Raw genomic sequence first — 26,754 nt, forward strand, 5'->3', positions numbered from 1 at the left:
GGACTGCTACTAACAGAGTTTACATAATGGGTGGTTAATGCTGCCTAACAAGACCATGTCCCAGATCACAAAACAAACCACCACCAGCACAGCCTGCTGCATCCACAAGTCCTGAAAACACAAAGACTTTTATTTATCACGTTATTGCAAACACAGAAAGAACTAGTAACTCTCATGCCACTTTGCCATACAAGTCTTTGTGGAGATTGGACCCCAAGGTACTGCTGGTCGCTTGGCCAGAGAATCCCAGGCTAGGCTTCCCTTCCTGTGGCCCATCTTGCCTACCTGTCCCATGGAAGGCTGGCTGGGCTGTACCCATGGGGCCTCCCAGCTCTAGTGGACATCATTCTCCATATTAGATGAGAGATCTGGTGGGCAGAAATGGCCACATGGAAGGCATCAGGTCTCAGCTCTGGGATGGGCCGGCCCTTACTGGGAGTGTTGGGTTAGAACCACATGCTGTGGGGTGGGGCAGGTTGACCTGACCTGGACACAGCTGGGACAGAAACAGGGACGCTGTTGTTATATCTCTATCAGTTGGAAGCAGTGGTGGCTATGGGGACCCTGGAGAGGGCAGAGCCTCTTTTGCTGGTCCTTGCAGGCTGCCTTGTCCTCCAGAAGGGAATGGTCAAGGCTCCAAAGACTTGAGTTCACATCCTGACCCTGATGTTGCTTTCAGTGAGTGGTTTTAGCTCTCAGGCCCCAAAACTCTTCCTCCAAAAAGTAGAGGTAAAGACCCTCCCTGCCAGGAGCTTTTGTGGGTTCTTGCAGGAGAAATGTCACAGCTAGGTCCTGGGCCGCAAGAGCCCTTGGTTGTGGGCTCCTGCACGAGTTGTCTCTTTGCTGAGACACTTCCTCATCAGTGGCTGACTGGCCTGTCAGTGGAACTGGAACAGGCTTTGCCAGCTGCGTGGTTGTATTTTGAGTTCAGCTCCTACCCCAGGGTCTGGCCTGGCTCTGCAGCCCTGTGGGCTCACACATTAGTCTCCAGCTCACTGATCTCGATGGTGCAGTGGTCTAGGCTGGCAGTGGCCGGCTCCTCATCCTGCTCTACCTGGACTGGGATGTGGTGGGGGCACATGGGGCCAAGGGTTAGCTCCGAGGCCTCAGCCACACTCTTCACACAGCCATTGTGCTGGGTGGCCACAATCTCCTGCAGTGTCACTGGCTTGGTCTCACAGGGTAGCAGTTTCTGGAGAGGAAATGAGCCCTGTTAGCACTAGGAGGGACTGAAGGTAGGTAAAGCCTAGCAGCCACCAAAAGGGATTTTCCTATAAATACAGCTGGATAGCCTTGGCCTGGGTAGCCTAGGCAGGGCACAGGCTTCTCTGACTACCAGTTTGCAAGGTGCCTTGCCTCCTGCCTCCTATCTTGGTGGTAAAGGGACTTACCCCACAGGGTCCAGTTGGAGAGCAGTAGATCTCCTGCCTGAACTCAGCTTCCCTCCAGTGAAGTAGGTACAGCCAACTACCCATACCTGCAACCCTGAATACCAGACAACTTCCAGCTGCCCCACAATATACGACATGAGGGACTGGGTTTCTCAGGGGGGAATGTGCTATTTTTCCCCCCACTGCTTCCCTGGCTGGATCTGGGCACTCTGTCAGGTCCACCGTGAAGTCTGCAACCCCACCTGGCTCTGGCTCTTAGAGGCTTCCTGGGGAGACACTGCTCTCACCTCAGTGCCTGTGTCCTGAGCAAAATCCTTCCGGCAGATGTGGGCCATGATCCCGGCTGCCAGCGCATCACCCAACACGTTAATCATGGTACGGAAGCGGTCCCTGGCAAGTCAAGGTGGGCAGTGAGCCGCAGCAACCTCAACCAGAAATCGGTGGAGGGCCACGCTGAACTGGAAAGTAAGACCACTGCACAGGAGAAGCACAGGCAGTGACTGCCCATGGGGATGCACCCAAGCCATCCTCAGCCGTGCCTAACCAGCTGAGGAGGCCCCATCGTGAACACAGGCCCTGTGTTAGGAGGGGCCAGACTTGGGGTCACTATCTAGAACTCTTCTTTGGAGAATGCAAGGGGACTCTGTCTCGACTTTTGAACCCTGGGACCCCCAAGTCATACAACTGAGCTGGGTGTAGATTATTGGGGCGCCCCCATGCGCCCTGCATGGCAAGGGAGGGCCTGGGTAGGGACTGGACTGAAGCACTCACAGAGCCCAGTCTACAGCGATGATGAGGTTGATGTCGTCGGTGGGCAGTCCCACAGAGGTGAGCACGATGACCATGGTGACGAGCCCTGCCTGTGGGATGCCAGCTGCCCCAATGCTGGCTGCAGTGGCCGTGATGCTGCGGAGGGAGGAGGGTGTGGCAAGGACACCTGCTACAGCACTGGCTCCTAGACCAGAATGCTAGGTCCTCAGGGTCAGCCAGGGGGTGGGGGCAGTCACGAGTAGCTCATCAGGGGGTTCTCAGAGCAGCACGTGTCTGCTCGCAGTCCTTTGGCTCATGGGTCCCCATCCCCATCCTTGAGGGAACTGGAGTAAGTTAGGGAACTGTGCTGTGGGACAGAGAGACTCAAATTCCGGTGGTCCACCCCAGCCCCACCCCAGCCTCACTGGTCCTCAGGCCTGGCCCTTGCCTCTCGGCTCGCCCCGATCCCAGAGATCAGGCTTAGCCTAGCCCTAGCCCTGCCTGCGGCTGCCGTGTGCCCATGTCCTTGCTGACCCAGGAGCCCGCTGGGGTGTGGCAGCAGTACACACCTGATAGTGATGATCTGGCCAAAGTCCAGCTCGTAGTTGTTGACCTGGGCGATAAAGATGGCAGCCACAGCCTCGTAGAGCGCGGTGCCGTCCATGTTGATGGTGGCGCCCACAGGCAGCACAAAGCGGGCGATGCGCCGGTCAATGCGGTTGTTCTCCAGCAGGCACTTGAAGGTGATGGGCAGTGTGGCTGAGCTACGGGCAGAGGGCCAGGTGTCTGCCCACCACCCTCCTCCAGGACGGTCAGGGCCTCTGAAGTGAGTTACTACAGGAGGGCCAGCTCACTGATGCCCTGACAGAAATGTGTGGCATACACGTGGGTCCGCTCAGGCTAGTAGGAGTGACCCCAGGAAGAGCACCACTGTGTGTTAGGCATCAGGTTGCCCCTTCATCTTCCCAGGGGAGGAACGCCAAGAGTGTCTATAGCGGTGACCCGCAGAGACTATGCCAGAGTGCCTGGACCTTGAGTGCAGTCTCCCACAGGTCCTCAGCAAGCCCTGTAACCTGGGCACCTTGGTTTCTGTTGTACACAACTCTCAGGTCACAGAGTGATTGCAAGATCAAGCCATGAAGTGCTTAGAGAAGCACCTGATGTTATATCTCTGAGGGGTTTCTGCTGCAGGGTACGGGGTGCCTCTGACAGGGGTGAAGCATGGCACTGTCTGGGAGACTGAGGCCCAGGCAAGAGTGGTGACTTTGGCCCGGAAAGATGGGCTTAGGTCCCCACAGCTCCTTCCGCATGTCTTGGACGCCTGATCTCAGGACAGTATTGTATCCCCACAGGGCAAGGTGCCGTGCACGGCCACTGCATTCCCTGCCTCCTCCTGTAACTCTCCCAGGTCTTCCGTACTCAGCTGTGGTAAGGAGCCCCTAAGGCCGGGTTCATTGGTTCTATTGGCTTTCTTACCCCCGGTGGATTATCCCAGTCTCTGAAGGAATCCTGTGAGGTACAAATTATTCCAGTCCAGGTATGGGGACACTCAGGCCTGAGAAGGTTAAGGGACAGCCCGCCATCACACTGGCACGCCTAACAGAAGCCTGACTCCAGCCTTGGCCGTCCAGAAATGCTACCCAGGTTGAAACAGGTGCTCCAGCCTGGACATCCCATATGGAGCAGACAGACCGAGCTCCCATGATGTCAAGGGGTCTACCCTGACAGGAGACATGGCTGTGGAGTGAGGACGGTCCTCCATGAGGATTGAGAGAGCTTTGGTCCATGGGCAAAGGAAGGCCACAGAGTCTTGAGCATTAAGTCCCACACGGTGATATTACCAAGACACTGTTGCCACCCCTGGGATCTGTCTAGAGCCGTGTTAGCACTTCCTGTGGTTCTGTGGTTGGATTTGTGGACAGAGCTCTGTTCAGCCCACCCCCAGCCTGCTCAGCGCTTCCCTGGGGTACCTGGAGGAGGTGGCCAACGCAATGAGCAGAGCTTGGAGGACTCCGCGGATGAAGACGATGGGGTTCTTCCTGGTGATGAGGAAGTAGAGTAGGGGCAGGATGAGGAGGCCGTGGACCACTAGCCCGCATACCACAGTCACGGCGTAGAAGCCCAGCTTCTTCCCCACCGCCTTGGGGTCATCCATCTCCAGGATCTTTCCAGCAATCAGGAAGACAATGCCAAAGGGGAAGTACCTGGGGTGGCAGAGTGACCTCAGGCTCAGTTCAGGTTCCCATCCCACCCCTCACCTTGTCCTCATGCGACCTCATCTCAAGCCCCTCACAGGGACTGAACGAGACTGTAACCAACCGAGGTGCCCAGCCGAGAGCCAGGCCCGTGGCATCACTAGTTCTCCTCGGTTACCCCAACCCTAGGCAGCCGGGGACCTCACTTCGAGAAGCTGCATTTTAGCTCAGCAATGCCACATCTCCTAGGTGACCATGCATGCCCTTCTAACTAGAAGGCTCCTGGGGTCTGAACTCTTAACCAGGATGGTTACTGGTTTTCACTTCCACTGTGTGCTTTCTGCAAAAGCTGGGTTAAACAGGTTCCACAGGGGAAACTGAGGCCGCAAGAGCAGAAGCCTAGGCTTGGTTGTGCTGGAAACCCTGCAAACACAGCCAGCGCACCCAGCTGAGCCTCCTGTGCAGGTTGTTGAGCTCCTAAGAGAGCACTGAGAATGGGCCAGTGATGTGTCCAGGACAGGAAGAGTGGGGGGGGGGGCTCCATAGAGCAAACTTACCACCCCGCTACCGCCACGATCTTCATGACGGACTCATTGAGGCACTGGCAGAAGCTGACTAGGGGGGTCCCGCTGTCACCCATGCGGCCCAGCATGATGCCTGCAGGGTGACACAGAAAGTCACAGGTGCACCAGGCCATCGTGCAGGCATGCTGATAGCAAGGAGGGACAGGTGAACACAATACAGAGTTCAGCCCTTGCTGACATCCCCGCAGCCTCTAGAATCACAGTTCGTTCTCCACACGGCGGCAGACAGACATTCATCCCTTGAGATAAAAGGCCCTTGAATACATCCTGATGCCCAGCCCACTTTGACAGTAACCAGCTCCCCAGCTCCAGCCGTTCTTACCTGACCCCTCTACACCACCCTGCTCTGTCTGCTCTTTCTCCCTGGGCCCTGGCCTCATGGGCCTTAGCATTCTAGACAGCAGGTTCTCGGCTGCCTCAGAGCATTTCCCCAGTTTTCAATGTCAGGACGTCTGGCTGTCAGTTCTCTTGGCAAGAGCACATGGGGAGACTGTTCCTTGGCATCAGCCCTGTGACCGCACCATCATGTCACCATTCTGTCCTTCGAACGCTCTGCATGCGGTTTGGCAGCTCAGTGACCTCTGCCCAACAGGAAAAGGTGGGCACTGAGTGTGGCATGTGGAGCTCCAGAGAAGGGCTCGGTCGCCATGAATCCACACAGAAGTCACCCTGTGGTGGTGGCGTGAGGAAGGGCCTGCCCGTGTAAGCGGGAGAAGCCAGGACTGGGGTGACACCGGGCCAGGCCCACTCATCTGGCTTGCGATGCTGGCAAATGAACCAGCTCACACCTTCCACCTCTGTCTGCCTTCTGGCTATTTCTGCCCCTCCTCGCCGTCATTCACTTGGATGTCTCCAAGATGGACTCTGGGCGAATTCAGATCTAGTGTGCATAGGACACAGTTGTGACAATGAGGCACCCCACAGGTGACCTGAGCGCCAGCCTTGTCCCAATATCGAGAAAGATCGGGGAAGGACACAGGGATGTAGGGCAACTGTGCCTAACGGCACGGACATACGCAGGTGAGGGCGCTCTCAGACTCTCAGGAGTGGGCACGCCAGCTGGCTAAGACGGACTGGCGCCAACAGCACACATGTACAGGGCACACAGACAGTCACACTGCCTGGTGAACACCGAGTCTCAGACATCCCATTTCACTGCTCCCTCGGATCCTTCATTTGCTGCCTCATCCGTCAAAGAGGCTGGAGGAGAGGAAAGCCCAGTGGCCGGTGCCACTTTCCAGCGTTAGCCCTTACGTGTCTGGTATTTTGGCCAAGGCGACCGGAGCTTTGCTATCCGTTATTGCCTACATGCTCAGGCATCGCCCAAACATGTTTTCATCAGGTTCCTCTAAGCTCTGCCCTCACTAGTCACCATGGAGGGATCAGGTAAATAGACCATAAATAAGCCACCCAAGTGATGCTGAGTCACCTAACCCAGCTTCTGCGCGCTCTACACAGACAGTGGCTAATGTGACAGGGTCAGATGTTCTGTGGAGCATCCCGAGCAGAGAGGTCACAACCCGGGCACCTGACTGAGTCTGGGGCCAAGAAGACCCTGGTGAGGATGAGAGAGGTGGCTGTGAGGAAACACAGGGGCAGTGGGCTAGAGAGAGCAGAGGCCTGGGCCACAGCACTGCAGGGAGGTGGAGCAGCCCGGGCCACACCTCTGAGTTCTGCAGCCTCCAAGGCCCCGTTTGGCTTCTGTCCGAGTGCAGCCTACAGAACAGAACTGGCTTCTTGTTCCCAAGGGGGGGACAAGAGCACAAAATGCAGGGAACCTCCAGGCAGCTGTTGCAGGGTCCAGATGGCTCCAGGGTGGTGGTAGCAGCAGAGAGAGAGAGAGACAGGAGGCAGGCCGGCAGGAGCTGGGTAGGGGACCTGCTGGGGTCAGATGGCAGTGTACACAACAGGATGCTGGGCAGGCTGTGTGAGGGTGAAATGGGTGGGAAAGCCAGGAAGCAGGAGCCAGCCACACCAGGGCTGATGCTGAATGTTTCCTCAGACGTCCAGGCCTGGAGCTCCCCCCAGACAGGGGGTCCTGTGTGTGGCAGTGGTGGCGGTGGGCAGCATTCCTGGCAGGAGATCGTGACATCTGAAGCCATACAGGTTAGGGGCCTCTTTAAGAGCAAGAATGGAAGCTTACACTTATAATCCCACTTGGCAGATGGAAGCAGGAAGGTCAGGAATTCAAGGCCATCCTCAGCTGCAAAGCGAGTTTGAGGCCTGCCCAGGCTGCATGAGGCCTTGCCTCAAAAAAAAAAAAAAAGCAAAAAGCAAAACCCCAAACTATATTCATTTGTATACATGTGTGAAATTTTCAAAAGCAAAGAAAAAGTTCAAAACCAAAACACAAGCAAAACTGAGAATATAAAACTACCCCCCCACCACCACCACAACAAAGAAGGTGAATGCTTTCAAAGGTTCACATACAAATAAGGACCCCACATCACACCCTTAGTGGTTTAACTGAATAAACTGCTGTGGTTGGAGGGACTTTGGGGACCCAGACAATACTTGCAAAGGGAAAGACGTGCTCAGGGAAGTTGCTATGAGCACCCAAGAAATGACACAAACAGCTCTAGAGGGAGAGGCAGCTAGGGAAAAGCCGGGATGTGGGATGAAAGTCCTATCAAAAGGGCCAGCTGTTCACCAACTATCATCTCATGACTTCAGTAAAAGGTCCAAGGTCGGAGAGAGGTAGCAGGGCCGACGCCTGTGTGGGCAGAGCAGCCCCAGGACAGGAATTCTCAGGACTCGGAGCCACTTAGGAAGGAGCAGCAAAGAAGGGTATGGAAGACTGGGAGGGGCACTGCAGGGGGCAGTGACAACGCATACCCATGGTGGCTGAGAAGATGACAATGCCTAGCACGTTCATGCCATCACTGGTACCAGGCTCTGACTTGTACACGATCTCCGGTGGGGGGGTCAGGTCCAGGGCAAAGTTCTGCACACGAGAGCCATTGTCTTCCCGGACCCCGTAGATGAGGACCCGCTGAGAAGGGGCCTCCTCTGACGCCCCCTTGGGAGACTTGATAACTGGAGTGGTCTTGGTGCGGTACTGTTGGGGAGCATGCCAACCAGGAGGGAATCAGTACCATGTTATTACAGGAAACACTTGAAGGCACGTTTGTACTCGCTTGTAGTACATGGATGTCAACGGACTGTCGAGGGAGAGCCTGGTGAGCCAGGATGTCACCCACCACAAAGAGAAGGGAGTCCTTCATCCAGCTACATGGTGCCTGCAGCTCTCTCCAGCTCTCTGTCACCCGACTCCCTCCACCCATCTGCCTCCTCCTCTGCCAGAAGCTTCCTCACCCATCTCCCCTTCCACCAGGCCAGTACCCATGCACCAGGCAGCCGGAAGCCCTGCTGTCTCTTGGAAAGATCCAGAACCTTCTCAAAGAAAGCTCCTAGGCCCCAGGCCTAGTCAGTTACCCAAGGTCCTCCTCTGCCCATCAGGCTGTTCCTAGGGCTTGCTCCCTCGTTCCTCAGATTCCAGGAGCCCAAACAAGGGGGCAGCTGTCCCTTCAGACAGCACAGCATCAAGACTATAGGGCCTTTGTGGGGAGTAGAGGAATCAATTCAGGAAATACACAAAAGCGTCTGGCTTTGTGTCCCTCACCACAGGGGCATCTCCCTCACTGGATGAAGTAGGGCGCTCCCACAGCTGCTGGCCTGCGGAAAGTCCCTCATGAGGCTTACCGTTACCAACATCAGCGCACACAGAACTGAACCAGATACTTTCTCCTCAGGGCCTTGGGGCAGAGAGTGACTAACAAAGGGGATGGGGGTATTTGATTTGGGTCTCGAAAGATGAGTAGTTTGCCAAAAGGAAAGGGTCATAAAATAGATTAACACTCGTAATCTCCAATAATTCTCCGCCCCCAGGGCAGAATGCTCTTCCCTGCCCAGCCTTCCGGGCCCTGTACCAGGGTGGCTGTGTTCCTGGACAGAGATTAAGACGTTGGCTACTTGCTGCTTGTTCTGGGGTCCCTTTCCATGCCCTTAGCCAGCTGCTTTGTGTCCCCAGCCCAGGCAAAGGACTTAGGAAGGCACTAGCGTGGTTGCATCGGCAACTGGCATACAGGAAAAGGGGTAGAGACCTGTAGAGGAGCAGGAGTGTGAGCAGACAGCTTGGGAGCCACCTGCATGACCTGGAGGGGACAGGCAGCAAACCAGGGAGGCCGCCCTGGGGAGGGCGGCTCCTGACACGGTGGGGCGGGGCGAGATGCAAACCGCACACCTGAAGATCCTAACCTCAGTTTGGAGACCTAGAGAAGCGGTAACATCTGCTTCCTCTGTTTCTACACCCTGGACCTAGAGGTGATTTCATGCGTTAACTGAGGGTGGGTTTGCATTTTTTCTTTTAAGTTCATTAATTTATTTCGCTTTTAGACATATTGCCTAGGCTGCCCAGCTTTGTCTATTTTTTTCTTTAAGTTTATTATTTTATTTTTTTGCGGCCTAGGCTGCCCCAACCTCCCCGAGTTCTGAGGATTACAAGTGTATTATCAAACCTTGTGTACGCAGTGCTGGGAATCAAACCCAGGGCTTTGTGCATGCTAGGCAAACAATCTGCCAACTGATGCACACTCCCCAGGCCCTGTCTGATGTACTTTGACATTTCCTAATTTCCAACAGTGAATGTTATTACTATTCTTATGGGGAGACTGATTTTAGAGAGGAAGCATGTTAGAAGCTAGCCTGACCTGAATTCATCCACTCTCTCATCCTTGATTAGTGGTATAATCTTGAGCAATGATCTACTTCTGAGCCTCAGCTTTCCCATCCAGGAAATGGGCTGGTCTTACCTTAGTGTGGACACTTGTTAGGATGATTAGGAGGGTGAGTGTGAACACCCATGTGCTGAGTCAGGTGCTCAGTCAATGCTTTCTTCTGCCCCACGGAGTTTCTTTATGAGTAACTGGAACCCAGGACGGGCATGGCCAAGGGAGGGCCTAAGATATGGATCCTGCCCATGCCCCCTCCCCCCTGACATCCACCTGTAGAAGACAGGAAGGCTGCCAGCCTGTCACTTTCCAACTAGGCCCAGATAGCCCTGCCTCCCCTCCCGCCCCTCCCGCCCCTCCCTCCATAGCCAGGCTCTGCTCACCTGTTTGAACGTGGCCTCTACCAGGTTGGCTGGGAACATGTTCCTGAGAAGAGAAGAGAGGCAGCAGTTAAGGATTTCCAGTGACAGGATAGGAGGCCTTTGGAGGTCATCAGGATATACCTTTGGCAGCGGGTAGTGGGAGCCTTCCATGAGCTCCACCCCGGGTGGCACCCATGCCAGTGGTCCCCAGTGATTCTTAGAATGTCCAGTTCCAAGCCTTACTCACACTGCTCCCGAAGACGGACATGGCATCCCTACTTCCCTGATTGCTTAACTGCTAGGCAAATCGGCACGCTTTCCCTAGCCAGGTGTCTGACTTGAGGCAGGCCTGTGGCCTTTCTGTGTGTGGGTCACCTTGGCAACTTATAGATGTTTATCTTCCGATGAGCTGGCCTCCTAAAGTTAAGTCTCCATCTGTCTCCTCCATCCTTTTGTTTATTTGTTTTTTGAGACAGGGTCTCACTACATGGACTTGCCTGGCCTGGATCTCACTATATAGACCAGGCTGGCCTCAAACTCATAGAGATCCTTCTGTCTCTGCCTCCTAAGTGCTGGGACAAAAGACATCTGTCACCACACCTGGCTTCCCCTGTATCTTTGATAGCCTTTGTGTATGTGTGGGCCCGACTCAGACTGGACACGCAGTGGACCAGTTTAGTCATTCTTCCTTGGTTCAGAGATTGACCCTAGATCCTCCCTAGAGCCCCCAGTTTGAGGATGCTGTGTTAGGAGACATTAAGATAACCCACGTGCATGCACATCCTGCCTGGCGGTCAATCATCTCTGGACACTGTGCAGTGCCTGGAGCCCAGGAGTCTGATGGAAGGAGCTGATGTGCTGCGTGGATGGAATAGTGACAAGAAACCCAGCACATTTAGTGACAAGAAAGCCAGCACATTTAGTGCACAGGCCGCGTGGTCCCTGAAAGTTTTTGACCAGCAGTTGGTTGACTCCATGGACATGAAACTCATGCCAATGGAGAACTGACTGCGTCTTATTTATTTTAAGGCTGAAGGTAGAGGGGTTTTTGTCCTGCCAGATATGAATATATACTAGACAAGTATAGTTGTTTCAATGCAATGTCCTACACACACAACAATATGGCAATCCACACCATAGAGACCGGAGCACAGGGCAGAAATTCCAATGGCTAAGCATTTAATTTCTGTTGTCATTTTGGCATTATGTTTGTGTGTGTGTGCCTGCAGTTGAGTGCCTTGGCATGTGTGGAGGTCAAAGAACAACTTTTAGGATTCAGTTCTTTCCTTCCCCTTTTTTGTGGGTTCTAGGGATCAAACAGGTTGTCAGGCTTGTGTGGTAAGCACCTAATGAGCTAGTTTGCCAGCTTATCTGTCTGTCTATCTATCTATCTATCTATCTATCTATCTATCTATCTATCTATCTATCATCTATCTATCTGTCTAATTATCTATCATCTGTCTATCTAATCATCTACCATCTATCTAATCATCTATCACCTATCTATCTAATTATCTATCACCTGTCTACTTACTGCCTGTCTGACTATAGACAGGGTCTCACCATGTACCACAGGCTGCCCCCAAACCTGCCTTCCTCCTAAGCACTCAGATTACAGGCGTGTGCTACCGTGCCCGTCCCAACAAGTACTTCATATTTTGGGAAAGCCGTTTCAAAAGCCAGCAAGGAATTAAAGGAGTCACCATTAGAACTGAATAGCCGACCAGCCATTCTGAAAAGTTGTTCACTCTGTTATTTAATCTTCTACCAAAACAAATTCCACTTGACTTCAAGACATAATTTTTGCAATGAAACGGTAAAAACCTAGAGGACACTAGGTTAATCTTTTATCACCGCCTAAACATGGAAGGGCTCGCCAAGAACAAAGTGGACAGCTCAACAGATTTTACTCATTGAAAAGAAGAAATTGCTCAGTTCACTATGCCATCCTGGCTGGGATAGTGGAACAGAAAAGTTCTTAATGGGAAGCTATCCAAATGGAGTTCTGCAACAGACTTGAATGGTGGCACAAGCCTGCACCCCCAGCCCTGGAGCGATGGAAGCAGGAAGACCAGAAGTTCACATCCCCTCTGGGCTGCCTGAGTCTCTGCCCCAAAGGACTGAACAGACCAGATCTGTAGTTTATTTCAAGGTGGCCCAGTTCCATTTCTTAGTTTGAAAGGTCCTGTGGTTACAGAAGATGCTAACATCTGGTCACTGGAGAGGGTAGGTAAGATTTCTTTTCTTTGCTACCTTCTGAAAACCTAAAATTATACCAAAATGTCATTCTGAGGGGAAAAAAACCAAGATGCTTTCTAAGGTTACAATGCGAATGAAATTACAAAACAAATGACAGACAAGCTGGGGCATCTCAATGACTACAGTAATCACCAGACTCTGAAAATATTTTCAACAACTCCTGCTTTCTTCCATCTTCACCAGCTGTCCTCTCTCACGGGATCTCAAATCCCTCGAGAGCAGGGGCATTTGTTCTTTTTGCCTGCTTGGTCCCTGGAAGAGAGCCTGATACACAGTAGGCACTCTGAAAATATTTGCTGCTTAAGCAAGCAGGTCATGAAAGCAGTGACACTTCACTAGAGAAAGACGGAAAGACATGCCCAGGGATCCTCCTCACAAAAGAGGATATGCAAATTGCCAAAAACTTTTTTTAATGTTTTGTAAAATGACAGTCCCCACGCTGGGGAGGTGAGGGAGATGCGTGCCTTCAAGTGGCCCCTGCAGTGACCTTTCTCTAAGGGATCTAGCAAGACACTCCCACCTCTGCCCTTCCAGGACGGTTACAGATTGGAGATGCTTATGGCCTCTTGTTCAGTTTCCCGGAATGAGCTCTGATAACACACCCACGCTGCTGTTGTCCTGGCTCACCCTGGCTCACTTGTCTTGGCAGTGCTCTTTCTAGATTCGGTTCACACACGAGTGAGGCTGTACACGTGGACATGAGTGTGCTCTGCTTCCTAAGCCTCCTGCCCAGCGGCTGGGGCCAGAAGCAGCGTCTGCCTGCAATGTCTGTGCTCCTGCTAAGGCTCCGTGGACACATCTGGCCAGAGGAGGCGGGTGGAGGAGCTACCCAAGCAGAGGCTGGCTGAGAGCATTCTGTGACCCTTCCCCCAGGGGTATCAGTTTTGTCACCAGGGAAGGGAGCTGTGATCTCATTGAGTTGGAAGCTAATGTCTGCCATCAGATTGCCCTGATTGTCAAACAGTGTGAAAATCTTGGTCAGGAACCCCAGGAGGCTCAGGACTTAGGAGGTGGTCAGCCTTACAGAAAAGACTCTAGGCTAAGAAGAGCTAAAAAGGCAAGCATGTACATTCCTTCAAGACTTCCTTTAGTGTGAGGCCACTTCATCAGGTGGCCCATGGCGGAGCAAGCGAGTTCCCACCAGTGTGGGTCCTCCCTCCCTTCCTTCTTTATGGAGGCCTGTTAGGGAAAGAGAACATCTTCTTGTGTCTTTAAACAGACAGCCCCAGAGGGGAGAGGAAGTCACTAAACTCTATCCCTAAAGAATGAATGGCGTTAGTCTAGGACAGTGGTTCTCAACCTTCCTAATGTTGTGACCCTTTAATAAGGTTCCTCATGTTGCTACCACAAAATTATTTTCATTGCTATTTCATAACTGTAATTTTGCTACTGTCATGAATCATAATATAAATGTTTTTGGAGACAGAGGTTTGCCAAAGGGATTGTGACCCTCAGGTTGAAAAACACTGGTTGCTAGGCTGTGGTGGCGCACACCTTTAATCCCAGCACTTGTGAGGCAGAGGCAGGAGGATCTCTGTGAGTTCCAGGACAGCCAAAGACAAGACAAAACAAAACAAAATCTAAGACAAAAACACCCCCACCACCAACAAAAACCCCCCACAAAACAACAACAAAAAACCCCCCATACTTTTGAGTGTTATGTGGGAAAATGCTCATTTTCTGTTGGTTCTGAACTCCTACAGGAAAATTCCTCCTTTATCCCATGAGGCCTGTAACCTGGTAGCAGCTACCTAAAGCATAGACAGAATGTGTCTGGGGGTATGAACAGTCGTATCTGCAACTCCCAGAGTCTAGCCTAGGCTCCCTGCCGAGGCTACCCTCCATATCTGCTGTTTGTAAATTCTCACTGAGATGATTCCAAACTTACCTCCTTCTGCAACCCCCACCAAGGTCCATGGTGGGGGCTTGCTCCTTTCAAGAAAAGCTCCTGAGATGCTCATCCAGCCCTCGGGATGCTAACGGGGAGCTCCAAAGGGAGCCAAGTTATTACTTAATCTTTGTGGTGTTTTAATACGGTGGAAAAAGCAACAGCCAGCCTGATTAGCTCCCTGCTCAGACTTCCCGAGGCCGCACTGGGAGCCGACGTCAGGGCTCTAACTTGGAGCCCTGGGAAATGAATTAATGAGTTGGCAGGTCAGCCAGGGACACAGTCTGTAGTGATCTTGAATCATCTTTGAGACACAGCACACATCTTTGCCTCCTTAGCATTGAGCCCCAGGGTCTTGTTTCCCTGTGTGACCAGTCTCGTCTTTCTGACATTTCACATCGGTACAGTGTTCCCAGGTCCCCAGGGTCTCCGCCTTGGTCATGTGTGTTCTCATTCTGTCAGCAGCATTTAGCAGATGCCTGCTCTAGACTATGGTAAAGTGACTCTGGGTGGTTCATCTCCTCCCACAGCTCCAGAGCGTGGTGTCCATGCACCTTCCATTGAAAATGGAGGGTTCTGTCCCGCCTGGTCTCACAACCGCTTTGCCCCAAATAAACACACAAAGACGTTAAGTATAAAATGTTTGTCCAATGACTCAGGCTTCCTACTGGCTAGCTCTGTCTTAATTATTAACCAATTTCTATTAATCTGTGTATTGCCACGAGGCTGTGGCTTACCCTAATCAGGCCTTCTCCTGGTCTAGAAGCCCCGCCTATCCTTTCTGCCTGGTTATTGACCAATCAGTGTTTTATTCATCAACCAATAAGAGAAGGACATCCCCCATCATTCCTCCTCTGACTTTTGGGGACGGCGGTTGGTCCTGATGTGGGGATGGTGGTTGGTCCTGATGTGGGGACTCATATTTGTTCCTGCAGTTCTGGGTGCAGTGCTTCACCCTGAGACTTAAAGGTGGGCTGCCTCCCGGGCATCCTGTGCCTGCAGTCACACCTGTCCACCCTCTCCGCTCCGTTCACCCTTCCCAACGTCACCAGTGTCTCATTTCTTTCCCTGTTTGTTTTTTCTGGTGTTAGGGATTAACCCTCGTGATACTAGGCCTGTGTCCTGATACTGAGCTCAACCCCAGTCCAGTGTTCCAGTTTCGAGGCCTGAAGGCCAACCCAGACCTGGCATTCATGGTGTCTGAGGTTGAGCTTTGCCATGTTGCCCCATTACCCATCTCCAGAAGTTTCTGCTCACACCCGCAGCCTCTTGCTAGCTGTGGGTCTTGTGTGGCCCTGGAAAGAGGGCCACCTACTCAAGGTTACAGTGGCTGTTGGCAGGAAAGGGGGTAAGGCCTCGGGCATCGAAGATGGTGGCTCGGCACCCATGAAGCGTGCCACCTTCCCTGCAACCCCACCTCTCACAGAGGTATGGTGTCAGTGGTCCCCAACTGCAGCTCTGCAGAGCCGCAACGCAGCAGAAGGCTTGACTTCACTGTGTGAGAAGCCATGAAGTGCACACCGTCTGATTCTGACACACGTGTGGGCCCCAGAGCCTGGCAGCCCTAAGCAGGGGAGGCAAGTGGGGAGGGCTGGGCTCCCTGCGCATCGGCTGCTCTTCCCGCCCTGAGGAAAAGCTGTTTTGAATCACACGGTCTGAGAAATGATGGATCATGGGAACGTAATCCTAGAAATAACAGCTCTTAGAAGGAGGCCTCTCAAAATCCCTCTTTCCTTGGCCTCTTCCACTTCTCCTCCTGCCCCTGCCCCTCCTGTCAGCCCCAGGCAGCCCACAGAATCGCCAAGGACCAAGTCCTCTGGCCCCTGCGCTCATGCTTTTCCTAATGAGCCTTAGACCCCCAACTGCTCTGTTGGTATCACAACCTTGTGTGTAGGCTCCTGGAGAGGCCTGTGAGGATCTTTCCACCACCAGGGGCAGCGGGGAGCCTGACAGGAAGACATAAGAAATCTGAGGGTGTGAGAGTGTCAGGTAGTGAGAGGGGCTGGGCAGAAAAATCTCAGCCAAGCAAAGAACAACACAGCAGGAAGCTGGCCCACAGCAGAGACCTCAGTGAAGAACAGAGGCATGCTCACTCACCAGGAAAGGCCATGCGGAGAGGCAGGGACAGCATGAAGACAGGGGACACATGGGACGAGACTGGCGGGGGCTGGTTTGACTAGAGTCAGGGGAAGAGTGGGCTCTGAGGCCCTGAGTGAGGCAGTGGAGAGGGAAGGAGGTACTATGACGGCTCTAAGTCACAGAGGCTGAGGGGACAGCTGGCAAGCAAGTCACAGACAGCAAGAGGACGGCTTGTAGGGGAGCCATGGATACCAACGGGACGGCTTGCTGAGCTGCTGTGCTGAGAATACATCAGATTGGAGCAGAGAGAAAGCAGAGAAGCCCACTGGACACTGAGAACGGCAAGCGCGGGCGGCACTGAAGGGCCGTGGTCTGGGTCTGGCTTTGAAGCTGACGGCATTCAGAAGAGTGGGAGAGTGGGCAGTGTGGAGGGAGGAGGGCGGGACTGAGGCCTTTGGCTTGGACATGGTAGCTTGGAGATGTTGTAGGCAAATGTGTTGTCACTCTAGTGGTTTGTAGGTTGAACCAAAAATTGGAAAACACTGGTGCCTTGGAACTTTCAAAGCCATTACGTGGGATGATGTCATATCACCTGGCTTACAAAAGCCTCACGCATTAGTTCCATCTCTTCAATCTTCATGGTAAGAAAATACCCAGGCCAGCTTCTTCCCACAGTGAGGAATGTTGCCATTCTGAGAAAACAGGACTAGCCTTGAAGCATGGAGATCATGAGCAGCCTGCAAAACCATCTAAGTCAAGCCAATCCAGGCCCCTCAACAGCCTTCTGCAGACCCTGAGTGGTCTCAGTCTGCATCAGCGGACCCTTCCAGCAGACTGCAAACCCCAGTTTGACATTTCAAGCCCATCAGTTTGGGGTGGTTTGTTACACAGCTGCAACTGACTGACACACAGGATAATTATTCCTACAAAGAGGGAGAGATGCTAAGTGTTGGCCACCAGTTCCCATGGGGAAGGAAAGAACATTCCTTTCTAACTTTGAGCCAGGAGAGTCACTCAGAGACCATGGCTGTGTCTCCCAGGAATTGAGGAATGTAGAGGCTTGTGCCTGACTCATATCCAAAGGCCCTGGGAAAGGGTTGCACTTCTAGCAAAGATAAATATACTTTCCATGGACCAGCCGTGGCTCTTACAGAATGGTCCCTGACCAAGAGGGTAGCCCAGGCTTAGGAGTTGACCAGAGATCTTGCCTGAAGGGAGCATTGTAAGTGCCCAGATGAAACAGGGATTATTTTAGCAGGAGAGCCCAATGCTAGGAAGGCTAGAACCTATGAAAATACTGGAAGAAATACAACCAGGGAATACCTACAGCAGTATGCACGTGCCCAGGAAAGTGGGCCCCTGTGTGCCCTCCTATCAGAGTGGAGTCGGTGGGGCAAACAAGTAAGATCTTCCCACTGCTGTTTCCCAAGCCAGAATCAGACCCACAAGGAAAGGGCAGGATTTGTGTCAAATTGACAAAGCTGGGGTTTTCGTATTAGCTAGGTCTGGACTTATGTCCTAAACTGATTAGGAGATGAAGAGGGCCTGGAAGGAATCCATGGAGCAAGTCAGACAGTTGAGCCCCTCAGGCTGTGGTAGTTTAAGTGAAAATGGCCCCCACAGGGAGTGGCATTATTTGAAAGGATTAGAATGTGTAGCCTTGTTGGAATAGATGTGGATTAATTAGAGGAAGTGTGACACTGGGGATGGGCTCTGAGGTTTCAGAAGCTTAAGCCAGGCCCAATGTCACTCTCTCTTCCTGCTGCCTGCCCCTCCAGCACCATGTCTGCCTGCACACCACCATGCTTCCCACCATGGCGATAATGGATTGAACCTCTGAACTGTAAGCCAGCCCCAGTTAAATGTTTTCCTCTATAAGAGTTGCCATGGTCATGGTGTTTTTTCACAGCAACAAAATCCCAAGGCACAGGTCATTTCCAGTGTGATGTGTGTGCAGGGGCTGTCCAGCTCTGGCATACTCATATGTCCCGGGTTAAGCCCTCCATCCCCGGGGCCACTTGCCTTTTCCTTAATTTCAAAATCTCCATCTCCAGCTCAGATCCACCCAAGAGATTCGAATTCTCCTGTGGCAGGTCCGTGCCTGCTGCAGAACCTTCTTCTGGCTTGATCACCACATGCTTATTCACTCTGATTCTTGGGTCACGGCCAGTTGCAACCTCCTCAGTCACCCTTACTCTCATGCTCCCGACTGCTGATGGTGTCCCTGCTAGTCATGCCGGTCTCCCTAGTCTCACCCAGTGGCCATCCCAGTTCTGCTTTCCTCTTTCGGGCCGGCCCAACCTGGGTCCGTAGCCTCTCGGGTGGCTAGAGGGAGCCTTCTACACCGAATATGCTGCTCCAGAAAGTTATATTCTGGGCTGGGGCTGTGCTCAGCGACAGAGCGTTTGGCCAGCAGGCAGAAGACCCTGAGCTGGATCACCAGCACTGCAGAAATAAATCCAACCTGCTTCCTGTGGCCTTTAGAAGTGGGCCAGCATGCCATGATCTTTCCCTCCTGACAGTGTGACTCCTCTAGAGCAGGGAAGGGTGGAGGCTGAGCCTCCTGATCCAGGCTTGGGCCCAGTGCTGGTACTGGCGAGGGCCAGGAGGGTAGTTGCCAGCTATGGAGCAGGCTCAGGTTCATGGAGCTGAAGTGACTAAGGTAGTGGCTCCACAAAGTCACTGTCTTGGGGGCCAGCAGCCTGGATGGAATCCTGGGGCCTCACCTCCCTGCTAAATAAGCTGGGAAAGCCACACTGCTTCTTTGGGTCTTGTTTTCTCATTTAGGGCAAAGGGACCAATAGAGAAAAGGAGGGAGCCATAACTACTGGCCTCCTGCCTTGCAGGCTGGGTGGCCGCAACAGCTGTAGGATCAGTCAGCTCGCAGCCCTTCCCAGCCTGGTGTTCTCTCGCCTGTCCCCAACCCCGTGGAGATGGCAGAGCAGAGCCCAGCAGGCCGCCCAGGGGCTGGGGACCGAGACATGTTCACCACTGATGTCAGCGTACTAGAGGGTCACAAGGTTCCTCCTGACCCATGTTGCCACATCTAATCTAGAGCTGACCTGAGTCCCACATTCCGTGTATCCTCTGGAGGCCACACAGGGCGCCTGCGCCAGGCCTGGGGATCCCAAGAGCACATGGACAGAGAGTTACCGGACAAGGTCCAGCAGGGCATCAGCTGAGCTCATGACTGGCTTCCCACTCTGTTCGGTCGTCTCCTTCTGCGCTGCGCCGCCCGGGTGGATGATGGAGACCATGATGATGCCCACGATGACGGCCAGAAAGGTAGTCCACAGGTAGTATGCCACAGTGAGGAGGCCCAGGCGGCTGGAGGTCTTGGCATCCAGGGAGGCAAGGCCAGACATCAAACTGGAAGGCAAGACGGGTCAGGTTTGTGAGAGGCACAAGACCTCGGCCAGGAACTCTGGTGTGCTCACTGTGGCTTCCTCTCCACTGAGCCCTGTACCCTCCAGGTGCTCCAGGAAGTCAGTCTCCCTCCCAGCCATCAGTCCTGAGGCTCCTAACCCCCCTTGCTCTGTGCTCTGTCTCCCTGAAACCTGGGTCTCCAGTCCATCACACCTCTGGATCCCTACATATGCTGCTCCCTCTGCACGGTTCCTCTCAGAAGCCCCCTACACTTGTCCAGCCCCTCTCGAGACAGGACCAGGCCATGTCACTTCCATGGTGAAGTCCTTTCAGGCTGCCAATGGTAGGGGCTCCCTCAGCCTCTTCTCTCATGACCCTGGTTGTCATGGTGTATTTACCTGCCTAATCCAGTCACAGGATTGAGTGCCCATGAAAGGGACATGTCTGACTTCTCTATGGGTCCCCAATGACCAGAGCACTGGCTGGCAAGGCGCCAGTGGCCCCTGCAGGCTTACTGAATGAACCAATGAGTGAGGGACAGACAGTGACCTAGCCTGTCAGCTGGCCATGCAACCTCTGACAAGCAAGTCTTCCTTCTGGGGGTCCAAGATTCTCCCTCTCCACATGAGAACACAGAGGCATGTCTTCCAGAGTGCACTGAGACAGACCACCCCTTGCCTGGCCAGTGCTGAAGGTGTCTCTGCTCTGGGGAGGGAGCTGAGAGATTAATTAAGGAAATGCCTGCACTTTGTTTCTCTGCCAAAAGGATTTTCCTCCAAAGCCCTTTCATTCTTTCAGATAAAGGAAGTATTTGTTTGGATTAATCATGTAAACAAGAGCAGATAATCCTCCCATTTCTCATGCTCTCCCCAATGTCAGCCCTATACCCAGAGCAGCCAGTGCCCAGCCTGTACAACAGACCTTACCCCTGAGACCTGGGCAGCTCTGTTTGGTCCTGGGCATGGACTGACTCTCCCGTTAGGACCAGGTCCTCCTGGAGGCATCTCATGACATTAGCCTCCTCTCCTGGTCTCTGTCCCCACCCCATTTCTTTGAGTTGTTATATTATAAGGTGCCCCTGAGGGAGGGAGGGAGGGAGGGAGGGAGGGAGGGAGGGAGGGAGGGAGGGAGGGAGGGAAGAATGCACAGTCTCCTTTCTCCTCCTCTTCCAGGGTGCCATATGCTAGTGATGGACTTAGGGTTGGTCTCAGACATAAATCGCAAAGGCCAGTAATGGGATTTTCAGCAGAGTAAACGAGGCTGCTGGGACCATTATCCAAGGAAGATTACCTCTGCCCTCCCTCAGCAGAACTGTGGAGAGGCCCACCTGCTGCAGGCCATAGGGAAGCCAGTCCCTGAGAGAGGGCATGCCCTAATCCACCCCCACTAGTGTCCTGCCAGACCAGCACTCATGCCAGCCTAGGCTTGTCTGATTTCGTGTCTGGATCCTATCCCTGACCTCAGGAAGTAGCTACTCTGCCAGGAAGCAGGGGGGGGGGGTGGCAGACAAGAGCACCAGGACACAGGTAACTGCTGCAGAAGTTGGACAAATCTGAACAGTAAGGAAGGTGACAATGAAAGGACATTCCTGTTAGGGGAGAGCTCTAGCTAAAACAGTAGGGAAGGGTTTCCTGGAGGCGGTGGCATCGAAGTTAGTTCCTCCAAGATGGGGAGGGTTTGGAGATGCCAACAGGAGCGGGTGGCAGAAGGAGACTTTAAAGTATGGGACACTGGGCTGCTCAGTGAGGTCATAGCTCAGGGTCTGTGTGCGCTGTGGAGACAGGACAGAAAAAAACGGATTGTAGGTGGCCTTGAATGTGAGTCAAGGAGGGGCTGGGAGGCCCCACGGGGTGCAGAGGAGAGAGAGCAGTCATTACTTCCCAGGTACTGGGTCTAACAGTGTCTGCATAGGTGAGAGGCACAGAACCAAAGATTCCCAGGATTGGGGGTTCCAGCACAAACCATGGACCCCCTAAAGCCCCCAAAATGGTCAGGAGCAACAATTTGGACCTCAGATAAAATGATGTCTGTTCACCGCTGTGCTGGGCCACCCACCATAAGGGACAGACCCGTCACTGGAAAGCCCGTCCCAGTGAGACATGAAGTGGGGCTGAGACTCAGCTTCAGGGAGTCCCAGAGCATCTTGGGAAACAGACCCCTCTCTCACTTGCAGTTCAGACTCACAGCCTGAGGGACTGTGGGCAGGGGCGCGATGAGAGTCAGATCTCCTAAGGACGAGGTTCTTGAGGAAGGGGCCCAGCGAGGTGGCACCAACGGGGACACCTAGATGCGGGAGGTGGGGAAGAAATGCAAACCCGGTCACAACTTGAGGCCCTGTGGTCCAACCCCAGAGGGCACCGTAGTCTGAGAAGGTGTGATGAGAGATCTACACAGGGCCATGCAGGCCTGCTCAGAACTCCTGCACCCCGCCTCACCGACCACCCCGCCTCACCTACCACCCCGCCAATGGGCCTGGTGAGCGGGAGAGGCAGGGAACACGCCTGTTGACAATAGCCAGGAGAGTAGGCAGCTCCCCAGGCTGGCGCTGGCAGTGCCCAAGGTGACTGCAGCCCATGACAGTGGCCAGCAAGACTGGGAGCAAAGTGCCAGGAGAACACAGGCCCTGTGTGAGAGCAGCGCCACTCCTAAAACTGGTGGGCACGAGGGATGGAGGGTAAGTTTCTACCGTCTGGGGTCTGGGGATCCCTCCTGCTGGTGAGTTCCTTGAGAACTGAGACTCTAGGCCAGTGGTTCTCAACTTCCCTAAGGCTGCAACCCTTTAGTACAGTTCCTCATGTTGTGATGAGCCCCAAACATAAAATTATTTTCGTTGCCACTTCCTAACTATAATTTTGCTACTGTTATGAATCACAATGTAAATATCTGATATGCAGGATATCTGATATGCAACCCCTGTAAAAAGGTTGTTTGACCCAAAGGGGGTCGTGACCCACAGGCTGGGAGCCTCGCTTTAGAGCCTCACTGCTACAGTGGTTTTCTGTCTTTCTTTTTTTTTTTTTTTCTTTCTGAAAACTGACAAGTTAAGACATATTGGTACCTGGGAGAGCATCAAGCCTCAAGGACACTTGTGCATGTGTGGCTGAATGAAGGGAGTGGCAGTCTGTGGAGGGAGAGAAGACCTCGGCATTCTGCCTCCCTATTTCTCCGTGTTCTCGCTTATGTCCAGAACAAGCGTGTCTTGGGTGGTGGAAGACACTGCCCCAGACTCTCTGCCTGGCAGCCATAGAGGCTGCCAGGAGCTTTTCAGTTCCCCATAGACGTGAGTATCTGCCTCATTCCACCGCTCAACAGCCTTGTAAGTCGGTGGCACCCTGAGGAATCCCGATGTCAGAGCCATTAGATTTCCTAATCGTTATCTTTTTTCTTATTTTTGAGAGTCTGGCCCTAAACTCTGCCATCTCCTTCCTCAATCTCCCAAGTGATAGAATTATAGTCTAGTATCCCTTAGCCCTTAATTAACTTTAAAAAGTTCAAAAAGGTCAAGCCAGCCCGGACCACAAAGTGAGGCCCTGTCTCAAATGAAAATAAAAGTAAAAGGAAATATGGAATCTATTTAATAACACTTTAGGGCTGGAGAAATGGCTCTGAGGTTAAGAAAGAGCACTGACTACTCTTTTAGAGGTCCTGAGTTCAATTCCCAGCAACCACATGGTAGCTCTCACCATATGTAATGAGATCTGATGACCTCTTCTGCCTTGCAGGCAGAGTACTATGTACACAAATAATAAATAAATCTTAAAAATAATACTTTAACCTGGGATATCCAACTTATTGCCATAAATGATCAATGTGAAATGTTTTACACTGCTCAGTCTTTACATTTTAATTAAGATTAATTAATGAATCAATATGTGCACTAGCTGCATTTCAAGTGCTTGATAGGCTAGTGGCTTCGTATTGGGCAGTGTGTGTCTGAGCTGTACATAAGGGAAGTGGAACTCAGGCTACTCAGGAAGTAAGTTCTAGAATCAAGACTGGAATAGAGGTTCCTGAGCCCTCTCTCCAGGGTTCCTTGATAGTAGATATGGTCCTGGTCTAAGGCCTAGTTTGGTATGATAATGACTGTCATGTGGTCCAGCCCATGTAATAGCATCTCATTTCAACTCTCCGAGTTCTGTACATAGCTATAGCCTATAGATTTGTGGTGGTGAGCCTGCCATCTGAGAAAGTAACCAAATACAGCCTAGAGGACCAGCTGTTGGGATACTAGACCAAGACTTACAGATGGAATAGTAGGTCCCAAAGTGATGACCGCAGATATTCCTCCTGATTTAGGGTAGGGACAGTAACTGTGTTGTCTACCTCACTCGGGGCTTAGCTGGTTGCTCTTAGGATGCCTAAGGTCAGTAAAAGGGCCCCAGGGAGGATGGGAGCTCAGAGGCCTACATCTCCCTCCCAAGCCATCTGGTTCACTACTGAGTGCCCAGGGATTGGGGATCAAGAGATTGAAGTGATTAGAGACATTAGCTTGTAGAGACGATAGGGAGCTGGCCTGGCTCCCAACCTGTTTCAGTCTGCAGGAGTGGGGGAAGGGAGGCCTTGACTGCTAGGCTTCTCACCTGGCTTCCACATCAGCGCCCAGGTTGTCACTCTGAACCCCACCAGATAACTGAGCAAGAAACACCATGGTGGGCAGGACTGGAGGAGATTCTGCTGAGGCCCTGACCACTTGCTTCCCCCATTCAACCTCGGCGCAGAGTGCCCGGCCTTAGCCTTCATTCCCAGGTGACCCATAGAACAGTTAAAACCACTTTGGGCTGGACGGTGGTAGCTCACACCTTTAATTCCAGCGCTTGGGGGGCAGAGGCAGGCCGATCTCAGTGAGTCCAAGATCAACCTGGTCTAAACACCAAGTTCCAGGACAGCCAGGACTGTTACACTGAGGAAAACAAAACAACAACAAAAACCGCTTCGGGTTGGCCTTCCTCACTCTCCTTGCCAGCTCCAGCCACCTTCTCGCCACCGTGTCCTCTGGAGTCCTTCTCCGACAGTGGTCACCTCTGCCACCTTCCCTAGGAAGTACCCTCTGCCTCTCCGATTGTTGAAGGACACTGACAGTACACTCACTCCAACTCCCCGAGACCAGACCGGAAGCGCAAGGTAGCAGTGGAGGCGTGTGAAGTGAGGGAAACAGACTAGGTCTATAATCTTTGCACTTGCCAAGGCAAGGGGACAGAGAGTTTGATATCAGCTCTAACATCAATCAAGCACCAGGTTTTCTGGATCTCCCCCAGTGTAGGCCGCAGTCTAGCTTACTTCTAGGTACACGGAGCCCAGGGCTTGACTAGACCTGAGTGTCAGTTTGCTGATGTGGGACGTTAAACCTGGGGGTAGGGCTGGGCCAGCCTGTAAGGATGGCTTGGGTTCAGGAGACTTTGAGTATCCAATGTAGGTTCCCTGAGAGCTGGCCACCTGAGCTAACTTTGGCTCCCTAGCCGGGCTGAGGCAGGTTCCTGGTGCTGTGTGTTTTGGACATTGAGGCACTTGGCACTAGAACTTCGGGGCCAGACGGCGTGTCAGCAACCGTATGGAGTTGAACAGCAGTTGCAGACGGTAGACAGGGTCTTCGGGCTCTGCTTTCAGCCCTCTCCTTTCTAGTCGTTTTTAGCAAGGGCTTGGCCAAGGCCACCGACAGCATGTGGATCAGATTTGTAGAGGACAACAAGCTGGAGGGAACGGCTGACTGTTGGATGAAGGGCCCCAGCAGGCTAGAATCACCCGCCAAATCTGACGCGGCGAAACCGAACACGGACAAGTATTGGGCTGCACTTGGCTTTGAGCACCCGGCAGTGGGAACCCTGAGGTGGCCAGGAGGAATGCCGGGAGGGACACTGGCAGTTCCTTTGCTGGTAGCCTGATGAGCCACCTGGGACTTGGGGCCATTAGCCTGAGGGTTCAAGGCTGCCACAGACCTGCCCTGAGATTGAGTACCAATGGGAAAGGGACAGGGAGGGGACAGTGTCCCTCAGACAGCAGCTGGGCTTGACAGGCAGTAAAATAGACAAGAGCTTTAGGGGAAGCCATTGGGGTTCTGGGACAAGAACCTCAGAGCCTGGAGGACAGTAGACTGGGTACTGGGGCTGAAAGGGAGCTATGGGACCTTAGCTCAATGCCTGTTGTAACCTCCACCAGAGCCATCCCACCCATCAACAAACCTCTCTGAGACACTTAATGAAGTCACGCGGTGGACACTCAGGTGTCCAGCACAATCTTCGGGTACAACTCCCGCTACCAGCTGACCAGAGGACCACAAATGAGGTCCTGGGCTGAGTCCTTGGCTCTGACCTCGGCTGACTTCTCAGGCTACAGGTAGTCTACCCTGCGGGCAAGGAGGTGTGTATGTGAATGGCTGTGGGCCATGAGTTAGAGGGTCTCCCATCAGCCCTCCTAACCCCCCCCCCAAGCCGATGACAGGCACAGTCTGGCAGCAAGTGCCACGTTAGCGCCTGGCTCCGCTTCCCAGATGGCTCTGCCACACCCCTTCTCCCCCAGGCAATTCTGTCTAGGACTTGAGGCAGGAAGTCTTGATGCCAGTTCACTAAAATATGAGCCATCTGGTCCCAGTACTCCATCCAAAGTGCAGAAACTCCCCGAGAGCCTCTGCTTGCACCACTCTGGGGCAACAGCCGCGTGGGTCAGTGTGTCCTTTAGGAAGTGCTTTTCCCAGAGCCAGGATGGAATCTCCCTCCAGGGAAGAGGATCACCGATGGACACAGCTGTCCTTTGCAGCCTCACAGACCGGTCCTCCCTGGTTCCCGGGCGGGCTCCCGTAGAGCTGTCTCTGTCAAGTGGCACAGAAGACCAAGCATAGGAGGGCACAATTTCCACCATGAGTTGACTTCCTGGACACACCTGCCAGACTGGTCGGAACCAGGCTGTACCTAGAAAGGCCACTCCCGAGGGAAGGGAATGTCCCCTACTCCTCCAGTAGGACTAACAGTGTCCCCACGCTCAGGCTGGGCCTGTCTGAATGAGACTCTGCTAGGCACAGTGAGTCTCAGCAGATAGATGACAGCTCGTTCAAAACCACCTACCTCCCAGCCCTGTGTACGTGTTACCACACCTACCATGTTGGGTACTTGCTCCGAGTACCTGGGGTCCCGGAAATAAGGAGGGGCTTGTCCTCAGG

General features: G+C 53.1%; 1 protein-coding gene across 1 annotated transcript in view; it reads right to left on the reverse strand.

Annotated features, from left to right (window-relative positions):
- Positions 1–112: 112 nt before the first annotated feature.
- Positions 113–26,754, reverse strand: part of Slc1a7 (solute carrier family 1 member 7) — a 44,586-nt gene continuing 17,944 nt past the window's right edge. Inside the window, exons 3-11 of the mRNA XM_005072146.3 lie at positions 19,392–19,607; positions 10,034–10,076; positions 7,756–7,978; positions 4,894–4,993; positions 4,112–4,345; positions 2,711–2,905; positions 2,163–2,297; positions 1,679–1,781; positions 113–1,192 (exon numbers count right to left, since the gene is read on the reverse strand). Coding sequence (XP_005072203.1) covers positions 974–1,192; positions 1,679–1,781; positions 2,163–2,297; positions 2,711–2,905; positions 4,112–4,345; positions 4,894–4,993; positions 7,756–7,978; positions 10,034–10,076; positions 19,392–19,607 — 1,468 coding nt within the window. The 3' untranslated portion in view covers positions 113–973. The remainder of the gene's footprint in view (positions 1,193–1,678; positions 1,782–2,162; positions 2,298–2,710; positions 2,906–4,111; positions 4,346–4,893; positions 4,994–7,755; positions 7,979–10,033; positions 10,077–19,391; positions 19,608–26,754) is intronic.

The sequence above is a fragment of the Mesocricetus auratus genome, unplaced genomic scaffold, assembly GCF_017639785.1.
Source record: "Mesocricetus auratus isolate SY011 unplaced genomic scaffold, BCM_Maur_2.0 Super-Scaffold_100014, whole genome shotgun sequence".
Taxonomy (NCBI): Eukaryota; Metazoa; Chordata; class Mammalia; order Rodentia; family Cricetidae; genus Mesocricetus; species Mesocricetus auratus.